This window comes from Temnothorax curvispinosus, unplaced genomic scaffold, assembly GCF_003070985.1.
Source record: "Temnothorax curvispinosus isolate PA1 unplaced genomic scaffold, ASM307098v1 QBEX01010743.1, whole genome shotgun sequence".
In the NCBI taxonomy this organism is placed as follows: Eukaryota; Metazoa; Arthropoda; class Insecta; order Hymenoptera; family Formicidae; genus Temnothorax; species Temnothorax curvispinosus.
This window is the reverse complement of record NW_020220523.1, coordinates 380,672-404,272: the sequence shown is the minus strand read 5'-3', so window position 1 is coordinate 404,272 and position 23,601 is coordinate 380,672. Positions and strand designations below refer to the sequence as shown.

The window sequence follows — 23,601 nt, the reverse complement described above, 5'->3', positions numbered from 1 at the left end:
GCGATGCCACGCACCCTCTCTCGTTCGCGATTTTTTTTTCTTTATATTCTCCGTTTTTTTTTTTTTCGCTATTGAACACACGTACTCTTTCTCCCTGAGGCAACGTATTCGCCGTTCCCGGCGAGCGGGGAGCGACCGCGAGTGAACGTGACGTGATGAATCGCATTCTCGAAACCCTCTCTATTTAAATACCTTAGCGACGGAATACGTCGACGGTAGCGTGTCCTCCTCGAGGGTACAAAACGTTAATGTCTCAAGATGAACGGTGACATAAATCTAAGATGGAAGTACGAAAAGCTTCAGCGTTCACCGTGTATTTACGAAAGAGAGAGAGAGAGACTCCCTGTTAGAGACTTCTTGCGATAGCGTGTTTCGAACACGCTAAATATTAATGTCGCGCCAAAGTCGCGTGTGGGGCGAAATGATAATTTAAGTCGAGAATGGAAATTGCCGTTTTGCGCGGAATAACATGAGAGTCCCGTGCGCTTGGCGTTACTCCGAAGTACACGGTATCGCAAAAACATTCTGCCTTCGTTGGAAAATCGATTTTCCGCGACACGCTTGTTATTTATCGTCGTTTATCGTCTCGCAGGAAGTTCCTCTGCGCACGACGGTTAGTTTGATTATTCGTGGTATACGACGGTTAACGAAGTTAACGGAACTGATAGGGCGACCGGTAATGTGTATCGCTCTAAAAGGGAGCGGAACCGCGCTAACTGCATCGCCGAAGGAAAAACAAAGCCTAAGTTTTATCGTCTTCTTTCTCTCTCGCGATACAACTCTTACCGTACAACTCTTACCTTTGTCTTACCGTCGGGCAAACTAATGATCCCGCGATTAAAGGAGAAACAAAACCTCGGACAAGTAGGGCGCTATTCTTGGTTCTCCACCTCTTTTGCGCGAAACCGAGTCCGACATTTTCCGAATACGCTCGCGAACGATCCTAAAACAACGAACGTCTACTAGGTAACTCATCTTTAAATACCGTGGGATCTTAAGCCGTTTGCAGAGTGCCCTAATAATGAAAAGTGTTATTTTGGTAGAAAACGCGGAGATGTTGCGATGGCAGTTATCGGCGTGGAAATAGCTTACCTTGGTGAAAAAATTTATCTTATTTTCTCAGAAATTTTGTAAAAATTGAGACTTATGAAAATAATTAGTGACTTATGAAAAATTCCGAAAAAATATATCTCAGATACTTTCAAAAATAATTGGATGAGAATTTTCGGAATTATCTATTTTATATGTATAAAACTTTCCGATAAATTGCATATAGTTTTTCTCATATTTATTCAGATTTTTACAAAAATGTGTTGGTGGGAAAAATATGAAATATTTTGTTATTATTTTATCTAAGTTTTTTTGAAAAACATTCTAGTTTGTGTAAAAAATCTGAAAAATTCCGAGCACATTCTGAGAAAGTCTGAAAATTTTTAGAAAAATTCTAATTAATGTAAAAAATGCTGAGACATTTTTCCACCAGGGTACCGACTGCGTCTACAGCGTTAATTCCTTCCTGCTCAAAACAACTACGCTTCATCCCAACAAAGTTTTCCTCTCAATTGCTTACTTAATTAGAACGAACGCGGTAGTATACTCTGCATTTGATGGTGGAGATAACGTCGCGTTTCTATCATTTCACGCTGATTGTTAAACGAGATAAATTTTTCGAGAATAATCGTGATAAAATAAAATACGACACGCGTAGCACGGGCTCTAATGGATTCGTATCGCGTGTCATCGCTTCTGGGGTGCCTCCCCTTATAAGTCACGTGTCTCGCGGTCGTCCACGTCGTGTGTCGCGGCCTTTTTCCAGGGTACGTACCGACTCGCCAGGTCCGAGCATAGAAAGAGAGAAAGAGAGAGAGAGCGACATGGGCGCGAATCGTCCTCAGAGAGAAATAGAGATAGATAAAGACGGCGAGGAAGATACAGAGACGGAGAGGCCTTCTGCCTTCCCGAGACCTCCCAGAAAATTGACATTTGCGCGAAGGGCCCATTACCTTAGAGACCACACTTTTTTTTTCCACTGCCACTTATGATACAAGTAAAAATTTATACAAGTTCTCCGTTGACGATCGAAGGGTTTTGACCGACGTTACCTCGGACCTCGGTGACGCCGCGGGTCACCGAGGGCCGAATCGAAATCGGATTTACCGCTGACAAGTGGAACCAACATCGAACGCATATTCATGATTAAAGTATAACTTTTCAGTTTCTCACTTTATATTTTGAACTCCCGCTAGAAATAAGAGAGAGCAAAGTGCAAAGTACAGAGTAAAAAGTTACAAAGATGAGTGAATGCTCTTTACAAACGGATTCTTTCAAAAAAGAAAAAGAGCGAAAAATTGAAAATTGCTAGATACTGGAACGCGTAGTAATAGTAACGATAAATGATGAAAATAAGGTATAATGGATTGTTATCGATCATTCAAATGCATTTTAGTCGCGAAGAAATTCAGGGTGGAAGATTGATGGAATCAACGTGAGTTTATATAAACGGCTATCCTCTTTGGCGTTTAGAATCTAATTCATGTTCGCGCTTGCCATGACAATCCTGTGATCGATCAAAGTATCAATAATTTCCGCGTGTCCCTCTCTCCATTTACATGTCATCTGCGATCGTCACAATCGATCTCGTGACGAACGCGAACCAGAAACGCAGACTGTGCGTGCTTTTACATTGATATGGTGTTGTTTTACGACGAAACATAGAGATGGTGGGATGATAAAACGTAAATGTCTCTATTTACACGCAATCTCAAATACATCTCACAATCAGCAGCAAACGTAAAAAAGAAATGCAATTTTTGGACAGCGTAGAAGTTGTCGAGCATTATCAAGCATTATTTGTATGCAACTTTTCTCGACAATGAACTTTTGTATAACTAATGTAACACAAATTTCTATCACTGTTTGTTTCAATAATAGTGACAAACATGTTTTTCAAATTTTTCTAATTTAATTTGATTATTTATTCCGAGATAGAAGAATTGTACGCAAACAAGAGTTAATATTATAAGCGTGACAAAATTAAAATTGACAAGTATCGCAAGTTTTGAGAAACTTCGCGAGAGCTGAAAAATCCTATGTCCAATTGGAAATGTGCGAAATATGAACGCAATTTTTGACAAATATACTCGTTTAATGAGCTGTTTATTAACAACCGGTTAAATTTGATCTTAAATCGATGAAATGCAGTAGTACTGTCACTGCCTTTTACAAGTTAAATCTGTTAAATCAACAAAACAACGTGAAAACGTCTGGTTGCCGTTTCATTAAAACGTCAGTCGTCGCACGCGTGGTGTATCAAAGTTCTAAGTGCGTATTACATCACGCGGAAGAACCCCTAGTTACTCCGTGACGAGTTCAAATTTTTACACAGATTTTTAACGATGTTCCAAGTTTACGACAAGCACGACAAATTCTGCGAGAAATCAGACAAACAAATTTTTATTGCGCGTGAGGACGCCGGGAATATAACGCTCGCGAGGGCGAGGCGACGCCGTTTTGACGATTAAATCGCGACCCCGTTCCGAGACAATGGACATTTGCATTCACATGCATTCGGCCTCGCATTGCGGGAGGGTATCCTGCGTGACTTATGTAATCCAAGGCCGTCGCGAATAAAAGGCAACAGTCAACGTCGATTGACTGGCCGCCATTGCCGCCGCTGCCACCACGTTCGTATCAATTATTGAGCACATATTGAAAGTCGGAAACGCATATGAAATCGATCCCGATGAACTCGTACCCTTGACACTCGCGGATTAATGCGGATATAAAATAAACGCGCGCCATATAAGGCCCTTTCCGCAAACATTGGTTAGTGCTAAATGATTCAGATTTGAGCGACTTATGTCTTTCAAAGTGCGAGCGATTTGCAACACGCAGACCGATGCAAATCTTATGGCGGTTCATTGAATTTTCTGCGATTTATGACCTTCTGAAAAGCTGCAGGCTATTTTACATCCCACGCGAGTAAAAGCGGCTTAACGTTATTAGTAGAATGAATAATGGTTAAACGTAAAAAGTCTTTGGCGTAAAAAACGCGTGAAAAAAAAACCGAACGGAAGCATCTTTTCTTTCATTTAATGTCCGTAAATTCATAGTTAATTATGTGCGAGTGCGTTTAATGAAAGAATACGCATTAGGTGCTTTTATGGCACTCATGAGAAGTTAATGAGAGCTCTTGCGACGTAATAGACCCTTAAAACCGGCGTTGTGTGCGAATATTAGCGGTCGGTCGAACTTCATTTTGCTTGTAATGGTATCGTAATAAGAACTTTTATTTCGATCTATCCCCTCATGGCGAGGACTTGAAATCTCATTATCTGCCTTTAATCTGCGTCATCCACCTGGGGTTTATTTTGACCCCACGCACCTAAAAATGGCGTTATTTCCTGTTTTATTACCAAAGATAATGATTTTCATAGCAATTTTATATTTTTGTTATTGATTTCAATAAAAATGTTATTTATATATTTAAAACAATATATCTTTTATTTATATGTCAAAAACTCATTTTTTTAAATATAAAATCAAGAATTACAAGGTAGGGTCAAAAACGATCCCAGGTAGGTAATATAAAATTCTAAAGCAGGTAGGCAGCGAGAGTTAATATATTTTTTACGTGTAATTTTTATACACACACAAAAGAAAAGGTTTAAATAGTAATTTTAATATAAAAAAATAAAACGCACCTGTCTCAACAAGGAATAATGAGACTAATGCTCAAATATATCCTGATATATTGCATTTATAACATTTTGTCCTAGTTTTATCTGATTGTGAGTATAGTAAAATAAGAAAATCCATAAAAATGAAAGAAATTATTGTGATGCGATTTTGTTTTCGTCGTCGTGCTCTTAAATTTTTATGATCTCGCGTGAGAGCAACACCATCCAAAGGATATATCGTTCGACGTGACGACAGTTAATGATATCAGATACCACGATAAAGTCTCGATTACAAAAGACGTCCATGATTACGATTCAGAAATAAGTATAAAAATTACTATCCATCTTTATACACGTATTAAGAGTTCGAGAAAGTAATTGTCCTTTATAAAAAAAATAGCATATAATCTTTATATAAAACATGACCTTTATAAAAAAATCATAATTGAAAAAAATGTCAAATGTATATCTTCAAATCAAATATGTCAATCCTATCTGTTTGATTTTGCGTAATTTAACAACAGTACAAATATTAAATATTAGACTTATTCCCCTTTATATAAATTTCTAATGGTTTTTTCTGCATTTCAATGCCTCAGGTTGTTCTTTACATTAGCGCTGAGCGATTTAACGTAACGACACTCTATAACCGGCTTTTTTAAAACTTAAAAAGATATTAATATATATTATATTAAAATTTCATAAAAAAACAAATTATTTTACTACCTTTATTAGTTAAGGTATCATATTAAGGTATGACCAAAGTTACGTTTTACAATTAGTAATCCTCTTAGACCTCTTAAGATCGGTCTCTCTTGTGGAAGAGAAACACTCCGCCCTCTTTCCTTCTAATTTTGTGTCTGATCAATAACGACGTGTGTCACTTTACGTTTTATTCCTGTTAAATATATTTAAACTAAAGGTAGTCTATTTTTTATGAAGAGAAATAGCGGATGATATAAAAAATAGATAGAAATAATAGAAAAAATAGATGTTTACTTATTATACACGCGCGAAACAAAAAATAAAATTAAATACTCGAACTCATCTCTTTGAGATCCATTTTCATCGAAGGATGTATTCGTTTAAAGAGAATCCAGTGAATGTTAAGACTAGCGTTTTTCCACAAAATGCTGTACATTTACAATTTATTACGTTTCATGTGCAAGATGAAACATAAACCTCCGGTAAAACAAAAACAAATATTAACGAGTTGAGGTATCTTGATGCCGTGGCACGAATTTGATAAATTCACAAAAGCACGTATTCCATTCCCGGAATGTTTTTGTTTTTATCTCCCGGAATTTGTCCATTCGCGGACAATATTTTGCATGTATAAAAAACACACAATTTACAAATTTCAAAAGCAAATCTCTCTGCAGAGAATCAATTTCCCTACGAGCGTTTTAGCACCGTTCATAAAAAGTTGGTCGATTACTCGGTAGATTCCAGATAAACTTCGAATTATGGCGCTTACGGGTTGGTTTCACTGCCGTCGGTACGCTTTAATCTTAGTTTAACTACTCTTTGCCTCTTTGTCGAAACTGGCATTAAAAGGAGGCGAAGAATCAGTTAAACTTACCATTAAAATTGACGTTTGCAAAATTACCTGAAATAAGCTACCTGAAAAGATATAACTAACTTGCAATTCGAATCCAATTTTTCATGTTATATAAATGTGAAAAAAAAAAAGTTTTAAATCATTTGTCACATTTTCATTCTTATGAATATATCCTCAAACATTGTTTAAAAAATGAAGATATCTAAAAGAGATCGGAAACTTCAAATGTTTTTAGACATTTTCATACGTTTTTTGGACTTTCGTGTCATTTAATTAGACTCGCGTTTACGTGTCTATAATAGAATAATTCAATCAACATTAATCGTTAGTCAAGTTGAGATAAAACAGATAAGAAAGAACCCTTCGACCGTCGGGAGAGCCGCGCGGCTCTTTCGCTTCGCATTATGGCGCGGCTTTTGCGAAGAGATCCCGAAGAGCAGATTCGGGATCATGTTCTTAATATTCGGAGACGTTTAATGGCGAGACCCGCTCGAGGGGAAGGAAAAAGATCTCAGGCCGGCGAGGGCGACGGCGTAAAACGCCACGCGCTCGCATTTCGCTTGTTTCTCAGGAATCCGCGGAGAAACGTAGCAGCGACGTGAACCAACGCAAGGACGACAATTGTCCTCGTCGTCGTCTTCTCAAGATTCGACGGCGGTGGCTGGCTTTCTCCCGTTCCAGACGTTGAAGGGGGGACCAAGCCGATCCGGGGGGGCGGTCAACATCTTGCAGGATCGAGGGCGATCGCGTGCGTGCCGGATCCTCGGGACGACTAGGACTTGGCTTTTTCGCTCTGTGCCTTGTCGAAGCCGTCGATCAGCGTCTCGATGATGAACTTGATCGTCAGCTTGTAGATATTCTCCACGTTCTCCGAATATCGGTCCTCCAGCGTGCGTTCCACCGCATCCAGAAACGGCTTCTCGATTTTCTGAAAGCAGAACGTTCGATCGCGTGTGAGAACAGTATACTTTTGCTGGTGTACATTTAAAACAATTTAAAACAATTATATCAATTATTCGATAAAACAGCGACGGCCCTTGGGAGATTTAGGTCTGTATTATAAAATTTGCGATTCGATTAAAACTGAAAAAGAATCTTAGTATATTATTATTCTTAGTTATATATATTATTTTAAATGTTGTTTCAAGTAAATAGTCATTCAGTGATTACTTTTGGTGTAATGCTAAAGTGGAAATGCATTTGTAACAAGAAGGGCTGAGAAAACTAATTTTGCAAATTGATTCCATAGTTCTATAATACTCTTGTAATTCTTTCTTTCTCCGGTTACTTCACTTGACACGTTTGTGGACGAAGGGAAATATCTAGAAAAATATTCCATTTGTTTGCTTCAGATTTATCTTTAGCACTGGTGAAATTGAAACTACGGTCGTTATCGTGCAAGAAGATAATATTGATACGCCGAATATTTAGGCCTTGATTCATTTCCAGCGGCATGATCGCCAACAATGCGAGAACCGGCGATTGTATCGACGATTGTGTTGCGATTGTCATATCCACGGCTCACACAATGGCCCTCCTAGGATTGTCCGGCAGGAATTATCAATCCTATACAGTGACTAAATCCACTAGACTTTAGACGGGAAAGGATAAGGCGAACCGGGTTTGATTTCGTGCCAAGAGATTGGAACTGTAAACAAGCGTTTCGTACTGCGAATAAATGCGACATTTCGTAATGTGAATCTTCAATCTTCTTTGCAGATAACTGCACTGTGCAGATAACTTGACTTTCTTTCTATCCGAGAGATATAAAAAAAACTCAGAATTACGTAAGCGCTAAAGGCTGCATTTTAGAAAGAACTAGATAAGTAACAAGAGTTGTCCTCGATCGAGATTAGTTCCAAAAGAAAATATCTCACGCATGAAATATATGTATTACAAGTTATTATGATTAACGGTGTTTAAATATAGAATTATATCATATCTTAAGAATATAATATTGCTTTTTCATCTTGAAATTCTACTTCAATAAAATACCTTCTATTTCCATTTTCAACCACATTTTTAAGTATTCTTACGCTTGCCTTTTTCTATATAATTCTTTTATTCCTTTCCTTTGGCGAGAAGATAAAGCGACAGGGAAAGAGCTCCCAGCACACGACTTTCTTTTCACATGCACAAAGAAAATTCCGTTTCGATCGTCGCGAAAGTCATAAAAACTTGCATGCATATGCGAGAAAGTAGAGAAACGTTATTACTTTTGCGTACCTGCATTGGGGTGCTCTTTTAACGATTTTTTTCTTTTCAACGTGAATTATTACTTTTTATTACCGCATTTTACCGCATCCATGTCAATATATATTGTTATTTATATTTTTTACACCAACTGAAATTTATTGTTACGTGTAGCATTATTTTTATAAGAGCATGAAACTCAAATATTATTTTTTTTATCTTTCTGGTGAGGAAGATTAAGTTGGAATGTGTTTATGTATGAATTCACCGATATATGAGAAAGAAAGATTTATTGGATGAATAAAATTGACGTATGCTTTCGTTCAAACACAAGTCTATTGAGAAAATCATATATATTCAACGAAACGCCAGTTGATTCAACGTGTACGATTAATGCAATCATATTGGGAAAATGCATTCTCTCATTAAAATGTAATTACTCAATGAATTCGACATTTGTTTGTACACGGGCAGCTATCAAATTTATTCAACCAAGTCGAATGATTAACTGTGTAACATTCGATTATATATGGCCGAAACGTCGGAATTTCCGCCAATTTTCCTCACTTCAATCATAGCAAAAATGTAATTTCGTGTTGTTCAATTATTTAATGTTTCGCAGCGTATCGATTTGTGTTCGCGTTACAATCGACTCGGATGTCAGAAAAGTTATCGCATCGATTTTCATATTCTGCGTTCGCAGTATTTTCGACTGAACAGAATCGTAAGTAAAGTTATGGAATATTTACAAGTCCTATGAGCAACGGCTGCCCTTCTTCCAGGCATCTCTGATGTAGTTTGCATCAAATCGAAGTCATGTATTATTTCGAGTTGGTCTCTCTTAAAATAATATTCATGTATTTTACAAAGACATTTTGTTGAAAAAAAAGTTTGTATCTTGTATTAATGTGTTTATATTAAAGAATCATTATGCAATAAGAAACATTCGTGCAACAGAAATATGGTTTTTTTTTTGCAAACGACCGAATACCGTATAAAATAAGATTTTAACGTATCTTTATATTTCTTACGATAATTTTTATATTTATTTTAGCAGTTGTTCCCGAGTCGTTGAACGTAAGGCTAATTAAAAAAGAATTTTTTTTATTAGATATCATGCAGGGCAACGTGGCAAACAAATGGCGGACACCAGCTGTGCAGCGGATTATGAAAGACCATGAAGGAACAAAATACCGACGTGTTATAGCGATGTTACGGGATAAAATCTCAACATCTGTTATCCAATCTCTCTTGTTGCAAATTTCTCTTCTTTACAAAAGAACGGGATAAATTTCGCGAAAAAATGTAATGCGTACAGTAAAATGTTGAACGAGAAATCGCGTAAAAAGCAGAATATAAAATTACATTTTTAATTAACAGTACGAGTTCATAATCCCGTCCACTCTAAATTTTAATGTATACTGAACTAAAGATATAAGATTACAATATTTTTTAAATTTTTTAAAATAATAAATTTGATGTTAACCCTCCGTGTGTAGGCTTAATATCAAATTAGGTACATGTCTTTTTTTGTACTTTCTCAGTGCACACGTCTGTCACGTCCGAATATTTTCCCTACCTTAAAGAATTTTAAAAAATTCATAAAACATCGTAGTTGGCGATTTTATAATCATTTTAATAAACATCGTTTTTTAAATATTTTATTTTTAATAAACTTTGAAAGAAATGGGTTTCTTTAAAAATGTGTAACTTTTTCTATGCAGAAAAAATCCTTTTAAGGTTTTTCACTTCAGAAATGCGTAAAAAAAAAAATAATGCAGATATCTTCAAAAAAGTTTAATTATTCAGGAAGGTCAAAATGATACTTTTTAGTAGGGCAAATCGTTAATAAAAAATTAAATTATATAAGTTAAAAATTATATATAACATGGCATATGCGACATTTTTCAATAATTTATTAAAAATTCATATATGTAGAAAAAATAGAACACGTAGAAAAAATTTATAAAGGATATTTGGTTTACATTTTTATTCAATGCAATTGATACATATCATGCGCCGATGCTCCTCACAAACCGCTCTCCCGCACACGTAGCAGCACCATCCAACCTTTCGATCCAGTTTCGTTGGACACATGCTACACCGCTTACGTTTCAACAGCTTGTCCGTTTTTGAAATGCCCGGTTTTGGATTGTCGTCTACTCCTAGAATTTTTAATATATTCTCCTTGATATCCCTGCGGAGTGTCGGCATTTGCGCTCTCTCTCTTAAATAAGGTGTCACAAGAGCTAAGACAAGCTCTTTCATAAATTCTCGTTGATCTAGGACTGCATTTGTAGGAAGTAAATTGAACAAAATGCCAGAATTGACTCCTGCTTGGTCCAACATTCCCATGAAGAACCGCATGGGCCATCGCTGAGTTCCTCTCGAGCACGAGTATAAGCTGCAGAACTGACTGAAACCATTTGTGCCTTCTTTCGTCCGATTATAAAATTCAACAATTTGCGGCCTACCAGACACTGGATCAGATTTTCCATTTTGATGCAATGACGAAAGCAGCAGCACGACTTTATTTTTTTTGGGACAGTAGGATATCAACGTTTTTGTGGAATCATAAGCATAACGTACAGTACCTGCCGCTGCGGTTCTCTTGAACGATTCCGGTAAATGTTGCTTATTTTTACTTATTGTACCAACCATAGATAGCGAATATTCTTTGAGCATCTTATCGAATATTTCTATTGATGTAAACCAATTGTCACACGTCAGAATACGGTTTGATCCGTAAATAGGTTGACATATAGTTCGGACGTAGTAGCTGGGAATACTTTCATCAGCAAGCGTGTTTTCTTTCCCCACGTATGGAAGAGCATTATATAAATAATAAGTTGTCGCATCATTCAGACACATAATCTTAATTCCATAACGTTCCTTACTTTTTATATAAACTTTTGCCGGGAATTTGCCTCGAAAACCGAATAGCTGCTTATCAACAGTCATTTCCTCAGAAGGTGTGTAATTCGTCATACAATTTTGTATAAATTTCTCCCACAAATCTCTTATAGGAGCCAACAAATCATGTTTTCGTCTTTCTGCGCGAGTATTTTTGTCGTCGAATCTCAATCGAGCAGCAAGGAATCCAAAACGACGGCTACACATTACTGCCTTGAACAGAGCGTGACCGAATTCCGTTGACCACAGTTCTTCAATATTCACATGAGCACTTTTTTTCACGCCGGCAAAATACAAGAGTCCTATGAATGCTTTTATTTCCGTAGCCGTAGTGCTATATGTTCGATCATTTGTGGACATTTCTTGCACGTGCCTTTCTATTTCCTTATTTGTGTGCTGCACTATCATATCAATCATTTCGTCCGTAAACAAACACGACCATGTCTCTACAGGTGAAGAAGCGTTGACAGCACCATTCTTCGGAGCCGGTATGTAGATTACAGTTTTAGATGGTTGACCTCCAGTCTCAGGAGCCCGTAAACACCACTCGTGCTTATTTTTTCCGTAAACAAACGATCTCTGGCGACGAATAGTTGAAGTCGCTACCTGTTCAGATTCAGACAGAGCCGCTTCTTCCTCCTTAATTTGATGAAGATCTTCCTCCTTAATTTCAAAAAGACTGTCGTCATCATTATCGAATTCCTGCTCTGTATCTGACGTTTCTTGATCTTCGACGATGTCCTCTTCATCCGAAGGATCATCTCCAAACAATTCTTCTTTGATCTTTCGAGGTCGAAACGAGTAACGAGCTTCGGCCGCCGTCCGAAATTCCATTTTGTGACAATAACTAAATAGAGAAGCAACTATTCGTTAAAATCTTTTAAGAGGACATTGTTTTGACCAAAAACAACATAAATCAGTGGTCAGAAAGTCAGAATTAGCATTCAAGACGAGAATTTTTAGTGCTACGTCTACTTCTCTCCCCTTGACTCTCCACTCGGCTGGCGAGCCCTACAAATGACGAGCACGCCGCGCCGCTCAAGCACAAGATTGTCATATGTCCGCAGGAGCTTGCGAGAGGCGCAATTATATTAATTTTGCACCTGTATACGTTTTTTTATCTTTATAGTGCATACGTGAGTCTGTCGCGTCTGACGTTATTTTCCCTACCTTAAAGTTTTTTAAAAGTGTTAAAAAATTCACAAAACATCTGTCTACATTGTAGTTGACGATTTTATAGTTATTTTGATAAATATTCGTGAATTTCCATTGGAGCTTATACTTCAAATTTTAAATCATTTACTTAATATTTTATTTTTAATAAATTTTGAATAAAAATAAAGGAAAGAAAAGGATTTCTTTAAAAAATTGTAATTTTTTTCAATGCAATATTTAAAAAAATCATTAAAAATTTTTTTACTTTAGAAGTAAGTGTTTAAGAAAAAAAATAGTGCAGATTAATACCTTTAAAAAAGTTGAATTATTCAGGAGGGTCAAAATAACACTTTTTGGATAGCGACAGATCCACGAAAATTATTGACAAATAAAAAATTGAAGATAAAATTATATATAATAATATAGTATGGTATATGTGATATTTTTAAATAATTTATTACTTTATAGTATAATATAATATGTAGGATATGTTGAAAAGAATTCGTCCGCTGAGCTTCGGTTGCCGTCCGAAATTCTATTTTTTACGAATAACTAAACTAAAGAAGTAACTATTCGTCGAAAAGGGATTTATTCGTCTTTTAGGGGGTATGCCACCTTTGAGCATGAACTCTTTTCACGATTTGTTTTAACATATAAGAAATAGAGCAATCGAAAATCGGCTTTAAGAGATCTTTTTATTATACATTGAAGTTGTAAAAATAAATTTTTTTGTATATAAAATACACCCTGTCAAAAGAGGCCGTGTGCGTCACGGGGGTCCAGCTGGTGTACATGATTTTGAATTTTAAATATATTTATTATTTGGCCAGTCGGGTCGAACAAAAACGACTTTTGTTTTGTATTTATTTACTGGCGAAGGAAGCTTCTTATTTTGTTTTTACATGATTTTGGCTGACTGGCATGACCTAGAACAGAAATCCAAAAAAATTCTTAATCTGTGATAGATTGGCTATAGAAGTACGTAGGATTTTTTAAATTGAATTGTTAGTTTTTTTTTGGGAACCAATTTTATACACGATTTTTCAGTGTAAATTAGGACACTTTTGTTCAAATTAGTCAATTTCGCAAAAATTAATATCTTTCAAAAATCTTAGGTACTTCCATAGCCAATCTATCACAGATTAAGAATTTTTTTGGATTTCTGTTCTAGGTCATACCAGTCAGCCGAAATCATGTACACCAGCTGGACCCCCGTGACGCACACGGCCTCTTTTGACAGGGTGTATTTTATATACAAACATGATTTTATATACAAAAAAATTTTTTTTACATCTTCAATGTATAATAAAAAGACCCCTTAAAGCCGATTTTCGATTGCTCTATTCCTTATATGTTAAAACAAATCGTGAAGAAGAGGTTAAATTTCATGCTCAAATGTGGCATACCCCCTTAAAGGGATGTTGTTTTGACCAAAAACAACATTTATCATAAATAATTGCAACATTGTTACTATTTGTTACAGAAAAAGATTTTCATAAACACGGTCAAAAGACGTGAAAAGTAGGAATTTTAAATGTCTTTATATAAAATGTCTTTATATCATTAAAGCAAAACATTTCTATAATAGTTTTTTAAACGTTATTTTATCGGAAAAGAAACATTCCATCGAACGTTTTTCGAATGGACATTTTTACTCTTGAGAAACGTTTCTAGAAATCGGTTATAAAACGTTTCGGACAAACGTTTATAAAACATTTCTGAAACGTGTATGTGCTACCTGGGTAGTTATTATAACAAATATATTCATGCGTATATAAAAATTAAAAAACAGAAGATTTTGATTTAAAAAATTCGATAAAAATAGATTATATACATATAATAATTAAAAAGAGCGCCCCTCGCAAGCTCATGCGGACATGTGACAGTCCTGTGCTAGAGCGGCGGCGTGGTCGTCAGTCGAGCGGAGAGGCAATGGGAAAGAAATAGGCGCGTAGCTCGAAAATCGCCTCGAATATACTAATTCCGATCACTGTGACCAGAGATTATTTATGTCATAAATAATTAGCAAAATTGTTACTTACAGGAAAAGGTCACGTTCAGCGCTTACGTGGGTTTGAGACGTCCGTGCGTGATCTAACTTGCTCGGCACTCGGCGACATATTGCTCTTTCGTAACGGCTATGGATCGTTGAGTCCCTCTCCGACCTACGTTTTTTAGAGAGGGGGAGCCAGAGAAGCCAGATTCAAGTTTCGACTAGTCTGGGCTGACGGAGCTTTCCCCCTCTACATACGCATACAAAAACGCTCGGTCTATTCGTGTGACGCGTGAGTTACACGAATAGACCGAGTGTCTTGTGTGCGAAGTAGAGGGGGAAAAACGCCGTCAGCCGAGACCAGCCTAGGCTTTGAGGGGAGCCAGGCAGGCAGGCTTGCCAATTTTGCCGTTACGAGCAGACGTTATTTTGACTCGGACGCCGTAGACCCGCGTATGCACACGGAAGGTTAAAGCGGTGCTGGAATTACCGACAGATCCTAATTTTCGCGCACATGCCATCTTTTAATTATTGTATATAACTTTTTTGCTTTCTCAACGTAAAGTTAACTCGTCCCTTTTCCGTTTGGGTGTATATTTCAATCCTGGAAAAGAATTTATAATTCTATATAGAATCAATAAAGCATGTATGTACGCGAAAATTACATTTTGTCGGTAAAACAGATGCCTTCAGCATCGTCTTAATTATTTCATTAAAAATAAAATAAAAGTCATAAATTATTATTCTTCAAACAAAAATTGATGTAAGTAAAAAAAAATATAAAGAGAGATCGTAAAATGATCTCCTCTATAATTAAGAGAGTGCGCAGAAATTAAACGTGCGACGTATCGCAAGAGTTAAACGTCCATGTACCTACATTATAAGAAAACGCAACGAAAGTTTGTTACGTCGAGTACTTTAATTGTGCATGAATCTCTTGCTCGGAAACCTAGGTCCTGAAATAGTTTCCCCAAATGTTTCCACTTTAGTCTCTCTTTGATTTCTATGTAGCGAGAGATAAACGCGGTACAAAGAGAAAATGTTCACCAAGCGATGGGAGATGTATCTCCGACGAGTGAGAAATTCTCGCGCGCTTTTCCGGTATATTCTGAGGTACTACCAATGTTCTAACGCGTAAGACAAGTCGAACTTATTTACGCAAAATTACATATATATTTTTAAAAAGTGATATAAATGTTCCAAAGTATTTTGAATTTCTAATCTAAGACCGATTACATTATTACCGAAAAATTACTTGATTATTGTAATTATACAATTAGTCGTCTTTTAATACTTTCGCGCTCAATCATTACAGTTTTTACAATCAAAATAGTTTTTAAAGTGTACCTACATCCTAATGTGCACACGAACCTTGAATGACCAAAATAAATCATTATCTTTATTATATCTAAGCTAATTTATTTCTTAATTCATCGAATGCGCGCATAGTTTCCTGTTAAGGAACTTCATATATTAAATCTAATCTAAATAAGTCATTATTATTATTATGTATATCCAACAATAAGCTAATTTATTTCTTAATTTATCAAATGCGCATATTTTCTCATTGAAAAACTTCATACATTAAAGCTAATTTTGTATTTAGGTACATTGTCCCATTTTCTCTCCCAGTCATATTACAATTGTCTTATTTTCTCCCTTAGTTAACAGTTCGATAACTGGGACACGTCCATCGCATGTTTATGCTGTGTCATATGCCTTGTATGTATATATGGCAAAGTGCGTGTGGGCGATTTGCATTTTCTTTCAAGGAGGACTCACCCAGAAATATTGCCGGTTGAAGCCGGGGATCTTCGTGTGAGAGGCCCCGACTTCGTGAAGGTACGTCAGGAACGCATCCATGTCGTCCAGGCTCTTGATACCTTCGTCGAGGGTGGACATGACCGTTTTCGCGTGCTCGGCCAGTTCCATGCTCGTAGACTGCTGCTCCTTTGTCTTTAGCTCCCGAAACTTCGTGAACATATTTAGCAATTCCGCGTTCTCTTCAAATAACCTAAAAGCATACGGTGTACAGTGTCGTTAGAGACGAGATTGCCGAGATCCTAATAGTATCAATAATTGTTTGTATCGATAAAATTCAAAATTAAATGTCATATAAATATCCGAAAATTTAATATATTAATATATTTTATTCTTTATATGTAAGATACTTACAAAATTGTGTCTTACATAGAAGATAGAAGAGAATATCTTAAATATATTTCCTTGTCATTAATTAAACTGATAATTACATAAAAAAAATTATTTATTATATATGTATAAGATCACAAACGCATGTTGGATTAGAAATTTAAAAATCAAGTGTGTTTAAAAAATTATTTAGTAAATTATAACTTATGATTTAAAATACGTAGTCGTCAAAGATAGCTAAGTTTTTATAGAAATAAGTTTGAGAAGAGCAAGGAACTTTCGATTAAAAATTCAAAAAATATAAAGTTAAATCAAAGAAGCGAAACTAAGTAATTAAAAAAACGTTGAGCGTTTTTATTAAACATTAACTTCCTCCGTTCTACAAGAACTGTAAATTTTAAACTTAATTCTCTGATGGTCGGAGACAAATCTTTCCCGATACTTTCCAAATGTATTTGGTGAGTCCCGAGATTCACACACACAAAATCTGCGTATAAAAATGTATCCCCCCAATTCCTTTTGAATGTCTGATATTCCGCGATGCCTTTTCACGATATCTTTTATTTTTCATTGATCGAAGGACGACCGGAGGGACAAACCGGGTGACATACCTTGAATTCTAAGCTCCACGTTATCTAACACCAGCATATACCAGGAGAGGAATCGATCTCTAAGAAAAGATGCGCGCGCGCCATTTGTTACAATCTTAACTCGTTCGCATCTATCTTGATTTCTTTGGAACATTTGTTTTCCTCTCTTTCATATGACATATGACACTTAATGCAAATAGATAAAAATATAACCATTGCTTTTATTTAGCGTTGAAGAGAAGCTCGAAATAATTTTAGCGTTCGACAGAATATGTCGAGGTATTAAACTGTTAACGAGTGCATGAAGCAGTGCGAGTAAATGGGAATTTATCGTTGCAATCTTCGGGCGCACAGGTCTCTCTTTCTCTTTCCCGTGCACAACTCTTTCGAGCTGCACAAAAATTTGATTAACTTTTTCTCTTCGAATTTTGTACTCGTTGACGTAACGAGTACAACGTGGGCCTCGTTATAGCAGCTCGACAAAAATGTTTTTGTTTCGCGGATGGCAGGTTGCTCTCGGCCATTCATGAAATACCTCTTTGTACAACGAGGCATTCCAATTTCGCGCTTGTCTATCTGGGAAAAAAATGTACGCGCAAGGGAGAAAATATAAACCACGTTATTTTATCTTTGATGGTTCCGACAGTTAATAAGTGCATGCCGCAGTCTAACGCACGAAGCATGAAGCACCCACTACACATTTTCTTTTCAGTCTGCAAAATATAATGTTTTTTCCGTTTTTACGCTTTATATTTTACAAACAACAGGGAATATAATAAAATAATGAAATTTTCTCTCCATAGTAATGTACGCGCGCGCGCGTATCTGCTTACATATTATCTCTCTGTATTATTATACATGCTATAGCTGTACTTGATAAATTTTTCCTGTGCGCGTAAAAATCGCAGAACATAATTAATAAAATTATATTATCTAAATGTATATGGTACAAATAAGAAGATGCAAGAAGTGATCCGCAGCATTTTTAGCTTTTATTCAAAGAATATACAAAATTAATTGGTATATTCCAGGAACTTGATGTTACCTCGAGGGAAAAAAATCGTCGCATCAGAAAGAAATCACAAGATCATCGATATTCAAATTATCCGATATCGCGTCAAGATTATTCCACGCGCGTATTTCTTTTTTGCGTCCATGTAAATTATCTTTCCTCGAGGAAAATGACATTTCGCGTGGTATCTGTCCACCGTGATTTTTCCACGGCATGCTCGTTTTACACTGTCGGTTACGGGGCCGAATTTTATTTTATCTCGGCGAATAAATGTCCGTGAAGAAGCAGAAACGAGCGCACGAGGTCAACACAATTTTGAAAACTCCGTAAATTCAAGTATATATGAAATACCCTCCAAGAAGATCGTTCACGAACGTATAAGTAAATAATACATCTTCGCCTCGGCGAGCCGGGAGCAAATTTAAATGAGGGACGTCGGTCCGAAGAGATATGTATAATTTAATTTTTTATTTACTTTAATTTAGGCGTTAAGTATATTTCATCTGTGTGTGCACGATAATTAATTAGATATGCCACGAAGAAAAATTCTTGCAAAAGTTGTATCCTTAATTGAAACGGTATGACATTTAGTTTTCACTTACAAACATTTCATTTTTACATCGCAATAATCATTGCAATATTAATTTTCTCTAATATATAATTATTATTAAAATATATATTGCCTGCTAAAATTTTCAATCTTTTTATTTATATATAATATTAATATAATTTTACTTATAAATCACTAAAAGTCGCAGGTGAGTCGAAAAATTATTAATATGTCTTTCTCTCTCTCTTTCGATAAAGCTGTACGACATATGCCATATAATAATTGAGCAAATATGATAGTTGAATCATCTTTGTAATATATGCAATCGAGTCTGTCTCTTATCGCGGTTCGTTATCTGTCCATGCTTCGCGCACATGCTTCATAAATCTCTGTAGATTGATTAATTACGATTAAATATAGAAAGCCCAGAGGCGCATGCATGACTGATGTTTTACCCTGCCGTCAGTTTATGACGTGTTAGTATATCTATATACATTTAAGCAATAAGGACCAACTAGTAAATCTCGATCGAAATTCGATCAATATGAATTAAATTTCTTTTGTCATCTCCGATTTTGGATAAAAAAAATTCTGCAATCTACGATATCCTTGAACTTCAGTGAAAACGCGCTTTTGACTGCTCGCGCTTTAAACGATAGGCAATTTCAAACCGAAGACGAGGGTTAAAGAGCGCGTAAACGCAGATTTGCATGTAAGTTACCGCGATGCAAATGGAATCGACGTGACTGAAGGGGGCCTCGACGGCTGACGGGCGCAAGTATTGACCGGGTACGGATATAATATTTTTAAATGTAACTCCCCGACGGGCAATAAACGGTATAACGGTATCCGCTCGGTAAGTTCGGCGGGTTCTTATCGTCTGGGAACGGATTGAAAAGTTTCGTATCGGAAATCCATATTCTCTCCCCGTGGAAGATGCTTAAAAGCGACGAGAAACAACGATACTGCTGTCGATTCGGCGCGCGCGCGCGCGCGCGCGCGCGACGTTAGTAGCTTTTCCATCGCGCTGCTCTCATAATCCGATAAAAAAAGCATCTAATGATCGATACGGCGACGAGTAATTATCAACATTGTATCGAACATTGATGCCGATGTCTCGTTGCAGCCGTTTCTATTCCTGCAATGACGTTCGATTATAAACATTTCTTTATTTTTTTTAAATTATTAAATTAATAATTTTTTAAATTATTAAATTAAAAATTAGTAATTTTCTTTCAATTTAATAAACGAAGAATCGACAAATATGACAAATAAAAGTGTTATACTTTGTTTTTAATACCAAAGAAACAGATGGGCATGCGAGATAAGATAGAAGAAATTTCAGATACCGACGTGTAACTCCGATCGATTTTCGCCGAGGTTCAAATATAGTAAATTAATTTGACTTAAGTGGAAACCTCTCCAAAGGACGTAGCGAACGCATCCGGATATTAACACGTTCGAGCAGAGCGCGATGAATTAAATGCCTTGTATTTCCATTAAGGTAAAATCCAGCTGCGAGCAACAACGCGTTCAACCGTTTTCTAATTATGCTAAGAAAAACCGGGCTTTAAAATCATTATAATATAATAAGTATACGTAAGCTAATCGCACCCAACATAAACTCTTTGAGAAAGAGCACAGATTACGAAATGCAAGGTATGTTTGCTAGTATTAATAGACGATGCTTACATTAATATGGATTTATTTAAATCGCAACGCGCGATCGTAATTTCGTATTTTATCGTTAAATTATATGTTGCAACGTGATTATATTGGATCTGTCTAATATATCAAATCGAGTGACATAAAATCGAGTATAAAATGTTGCATGAATGATTACCGATTCTAATTATTCCGAATGATATTGTTAATAAATTAATATTTATTATTTATTACTACCGCTACTCTTGATATCAAGAAAAATAAAACATATTTTTGGTTTAGCGAGATGTCACTTTGCGGATATGGAACGCATTAATAGTGGTGATCAACATCAGATGCAACAAACAAATATAATATTAACGGTTTTAATTATTAAAACGTGTATCGTGTTATCTTATTGAAAGATAAATATTCATTTATTAAATCCTCTGATCCGACAAAAGTAATTGACAAATGTACTTATATTTTGCTCATACACATTTATAAAATCGTTTAATTACACACTTATTGAAATTATTTGATCATCAGTAATGAATGATTGGGTAAAATATTTTATAAATGATTGGTGAATTTAATATTTCATTTATGTTGTCAATAAATAATAAAATGTCGAGCTTTGTATTTCCAATTTCGCAAAATAAAATATATCTGTATAGTTTCGCTCTTTTCACTTTTTCTTGTAATGCATTACTTATAAAATGCTTGTAAAAATTATATATTGTATTTTTTATTTAATTAATATATATTTTTTGGCACGTGATAAAAATAAAACTATAGGTACATTTTTTTTAGGTAATTATTCAAATACTAATTTAAAGCAAAAGCGATATGCCATTTTGTGCAACCTGTCATAAAAGTCTTTGATAAACAAATTGAAAGTTCAGTAACATGTTTGTCTTCGTGCTGTTATATTTTTTGATTTATGTATTTGCATGCATAGCGCTTCATATATGGCGAAAGCAACATTTTTTCTTTTAGTGACTGACAACAGTAAATTCATTGTAACTCACTGCACAACAATTTCTGTTTCAATTTGCCACATTTTTTTAAATAAAAAATTCAGATATATTCTTTTTGCATATTTTTCCCTTAATGTTGTGCACAAACGTAATTAACTGTGGAATAATAGTAAGCGAAGAAGAGAGAAAAATGTGTACAGCAAGCTTAATTATTTGTTAAAGGTGTTTGAAAATGTGAATTTCGTTTAGGGCATGATGTGCCATAAAGAAATCATTTTTTCCTCCAGCGATTTCACTCAACGCATAAGCTATTAATATGCGCAACCTGTCACTTGGCCGTTGCCAACTCGGCGGATATGATCCATTCTCTTTAAGAGTGCTACGTGTTCCAGTTTCTCTGACGACCACCCCCAAAAGAATTGGTGAAACGTGCCTAACCTTCTCTTTTTCCAAAGGATCCTCCGCTCCGCTACAATAGGGACGAACCGAATACGCGTCCCGCCGGGGCATGCATAATTCAAACCCCATCATTTATATGTTAACATATTTACCAGCCTCATAATAATATTCAGATTGTAGTATGTAAATCTGATGAAAAAATGCATTTTATTAAAAGAGAAAGATTTCGCTTTTAATCCTCTATATCGGAAGAATTTTTTTAAATCAAACAATGAATCACTTCAGTATATCGTTATCTTTCTATTTGCGCTGTGATAAATATTACAAAAAACTAGATGAGATAAACTAAGAATTATTCATTTTATACATTCATGGAAATTTTCTTCAACTCTTCATATAAAAGGATTGATCGTATTAAGACTTATTATTATAACAGTATGTAAATAAAGAGCCATAAATATCAAAGCGGATGTTCAATGCAAAGAATGTCAAATATACTTCGGTTATACTACATTTTTGCGTTTAAATTAATTCGCGTTATGCATTCAGGAAAAAAATTATTCTTAACTTGGTAGCGTGATGATGGCCCGTGTATAAATATTTAAGAGCGGTCTACCTGCGCATTGTGTTATTATTATCTTGTTGCGTGACACTTAACTACAGAAAGCAACGACATTTTTCTGCGATATGACTTTTTATGCATGTTATATGTATAACGCTAAAACATAAAGCTGCCTTTACTCGCGGAAGCCGTTTATTTTTACATGAGCATCAAAGTTACTTTTGAATTCAGCGCGTGTAGTTGCTTTATTAACTCTTCAGTGGCTAAGTGAGGGTATTTTTAATACCCTATATCACATATAATTGTTTTCTATTTCATATAAAAACATTTTAGTCAATCGATATTTTCAACATTCATAAAAATATTTTTCCATAAAAAAATGTTAATTTCTTTTTCATATTATTGTATAATCAGTATTTATAGATGTCAATTTATAGGTAAAACATAAAATATGCTTCACTTAATCACTCAAAGCTGTTATTTAAAATTCATGGAAATTTTACAGAAAATAGTACATTTTTAAGAACTTGTGCGCTAGCTTTATTTTAACGAATGCTGCAAGAACTTAAACACTACTGTAACAAATAAGCTTTAACGTTTAACGAACACCTTTTTATGTGTATTCTCTTCGTATTATTTTTAAGGCAATTATAATTAGCACGCAATTAAAAAACTGCCAAGATGTTTTTACAAGAGTTACCTGAAATTTTCCTCTAAGCTTTATTATGAGAAGATATTACAGAAATTTTGTAGAATACTGCAAAAATTATGTCATCATTTATTTGGGATTACATGGTGTTTGACTCCTCTAAAAAATTGCAAACATGTGTACTTGATAAAAAATTCCGTTGCATGCACTGAACCGCTTTTATCCTTTTCATATCTTATACAATTTTTTATTTACATTACTATATCTTTTTTAATAAAATCAATACATTGCACTACTTTTCACATACTCTATACACTGTCGAAGACAGATATTTCCTGCAATAAAATAAAAACCCCAACATTATTTTGTTAATGTTTAAGTAAAATACAGAAAGTGCTTAATATGTAATCACTTGCGTCATTAAATTATTTACTTGTACTAGGGAGACATGATACTAAAAGTTATAATATTGTCTGATAGATAGAATGTATCTTATAATTATATTTGTTTCAAATATAATGTAAATATATTAAAAATTAATCAATCATTCCTGATGTTTTCACGTAAGGG

At 35.3% G+C, this 23,601-nt stretch overlaps 1 protein-coding gene across 3 annotated transcripts in view; it reads right to left on the bottom strand.

The window, feature by feature from the left end:
• Positions 1-1,184: 1,184 nt before the first annotated feature.
• The window catches only part of LOC112460711 (neuroglobin-like), a 65,070-nt gene continuing 42,653 nt past the window's right edge, over positions 1,185-23,601 (bottom strand). For 2 of the 3 annotated variants that reach the window (XM_025025528.1, XM_025025527.1), the window contains 2 exons: positions 16,277-16,508; positions 1,185-7,168 (listed from right to left, as the gene is read on the bottom strand). In XM_025025528.1, coding sequence (XP_024881296.1) covers positions 7,013-7,168; positions 16,277-16,508 — 388 coding nt within the window. In that variant the 3' untranslated portion in view covers positions 1,185-7,012. Of the gene's footprint in view, positions 7,169-10,418; positions 12,194-14,543; positions 14,728-16,276; positions 16,509-23,601 lie in introns of those variants that run through there. The other variant, XM_025025526.1, reaches the window with a different exon arrangement.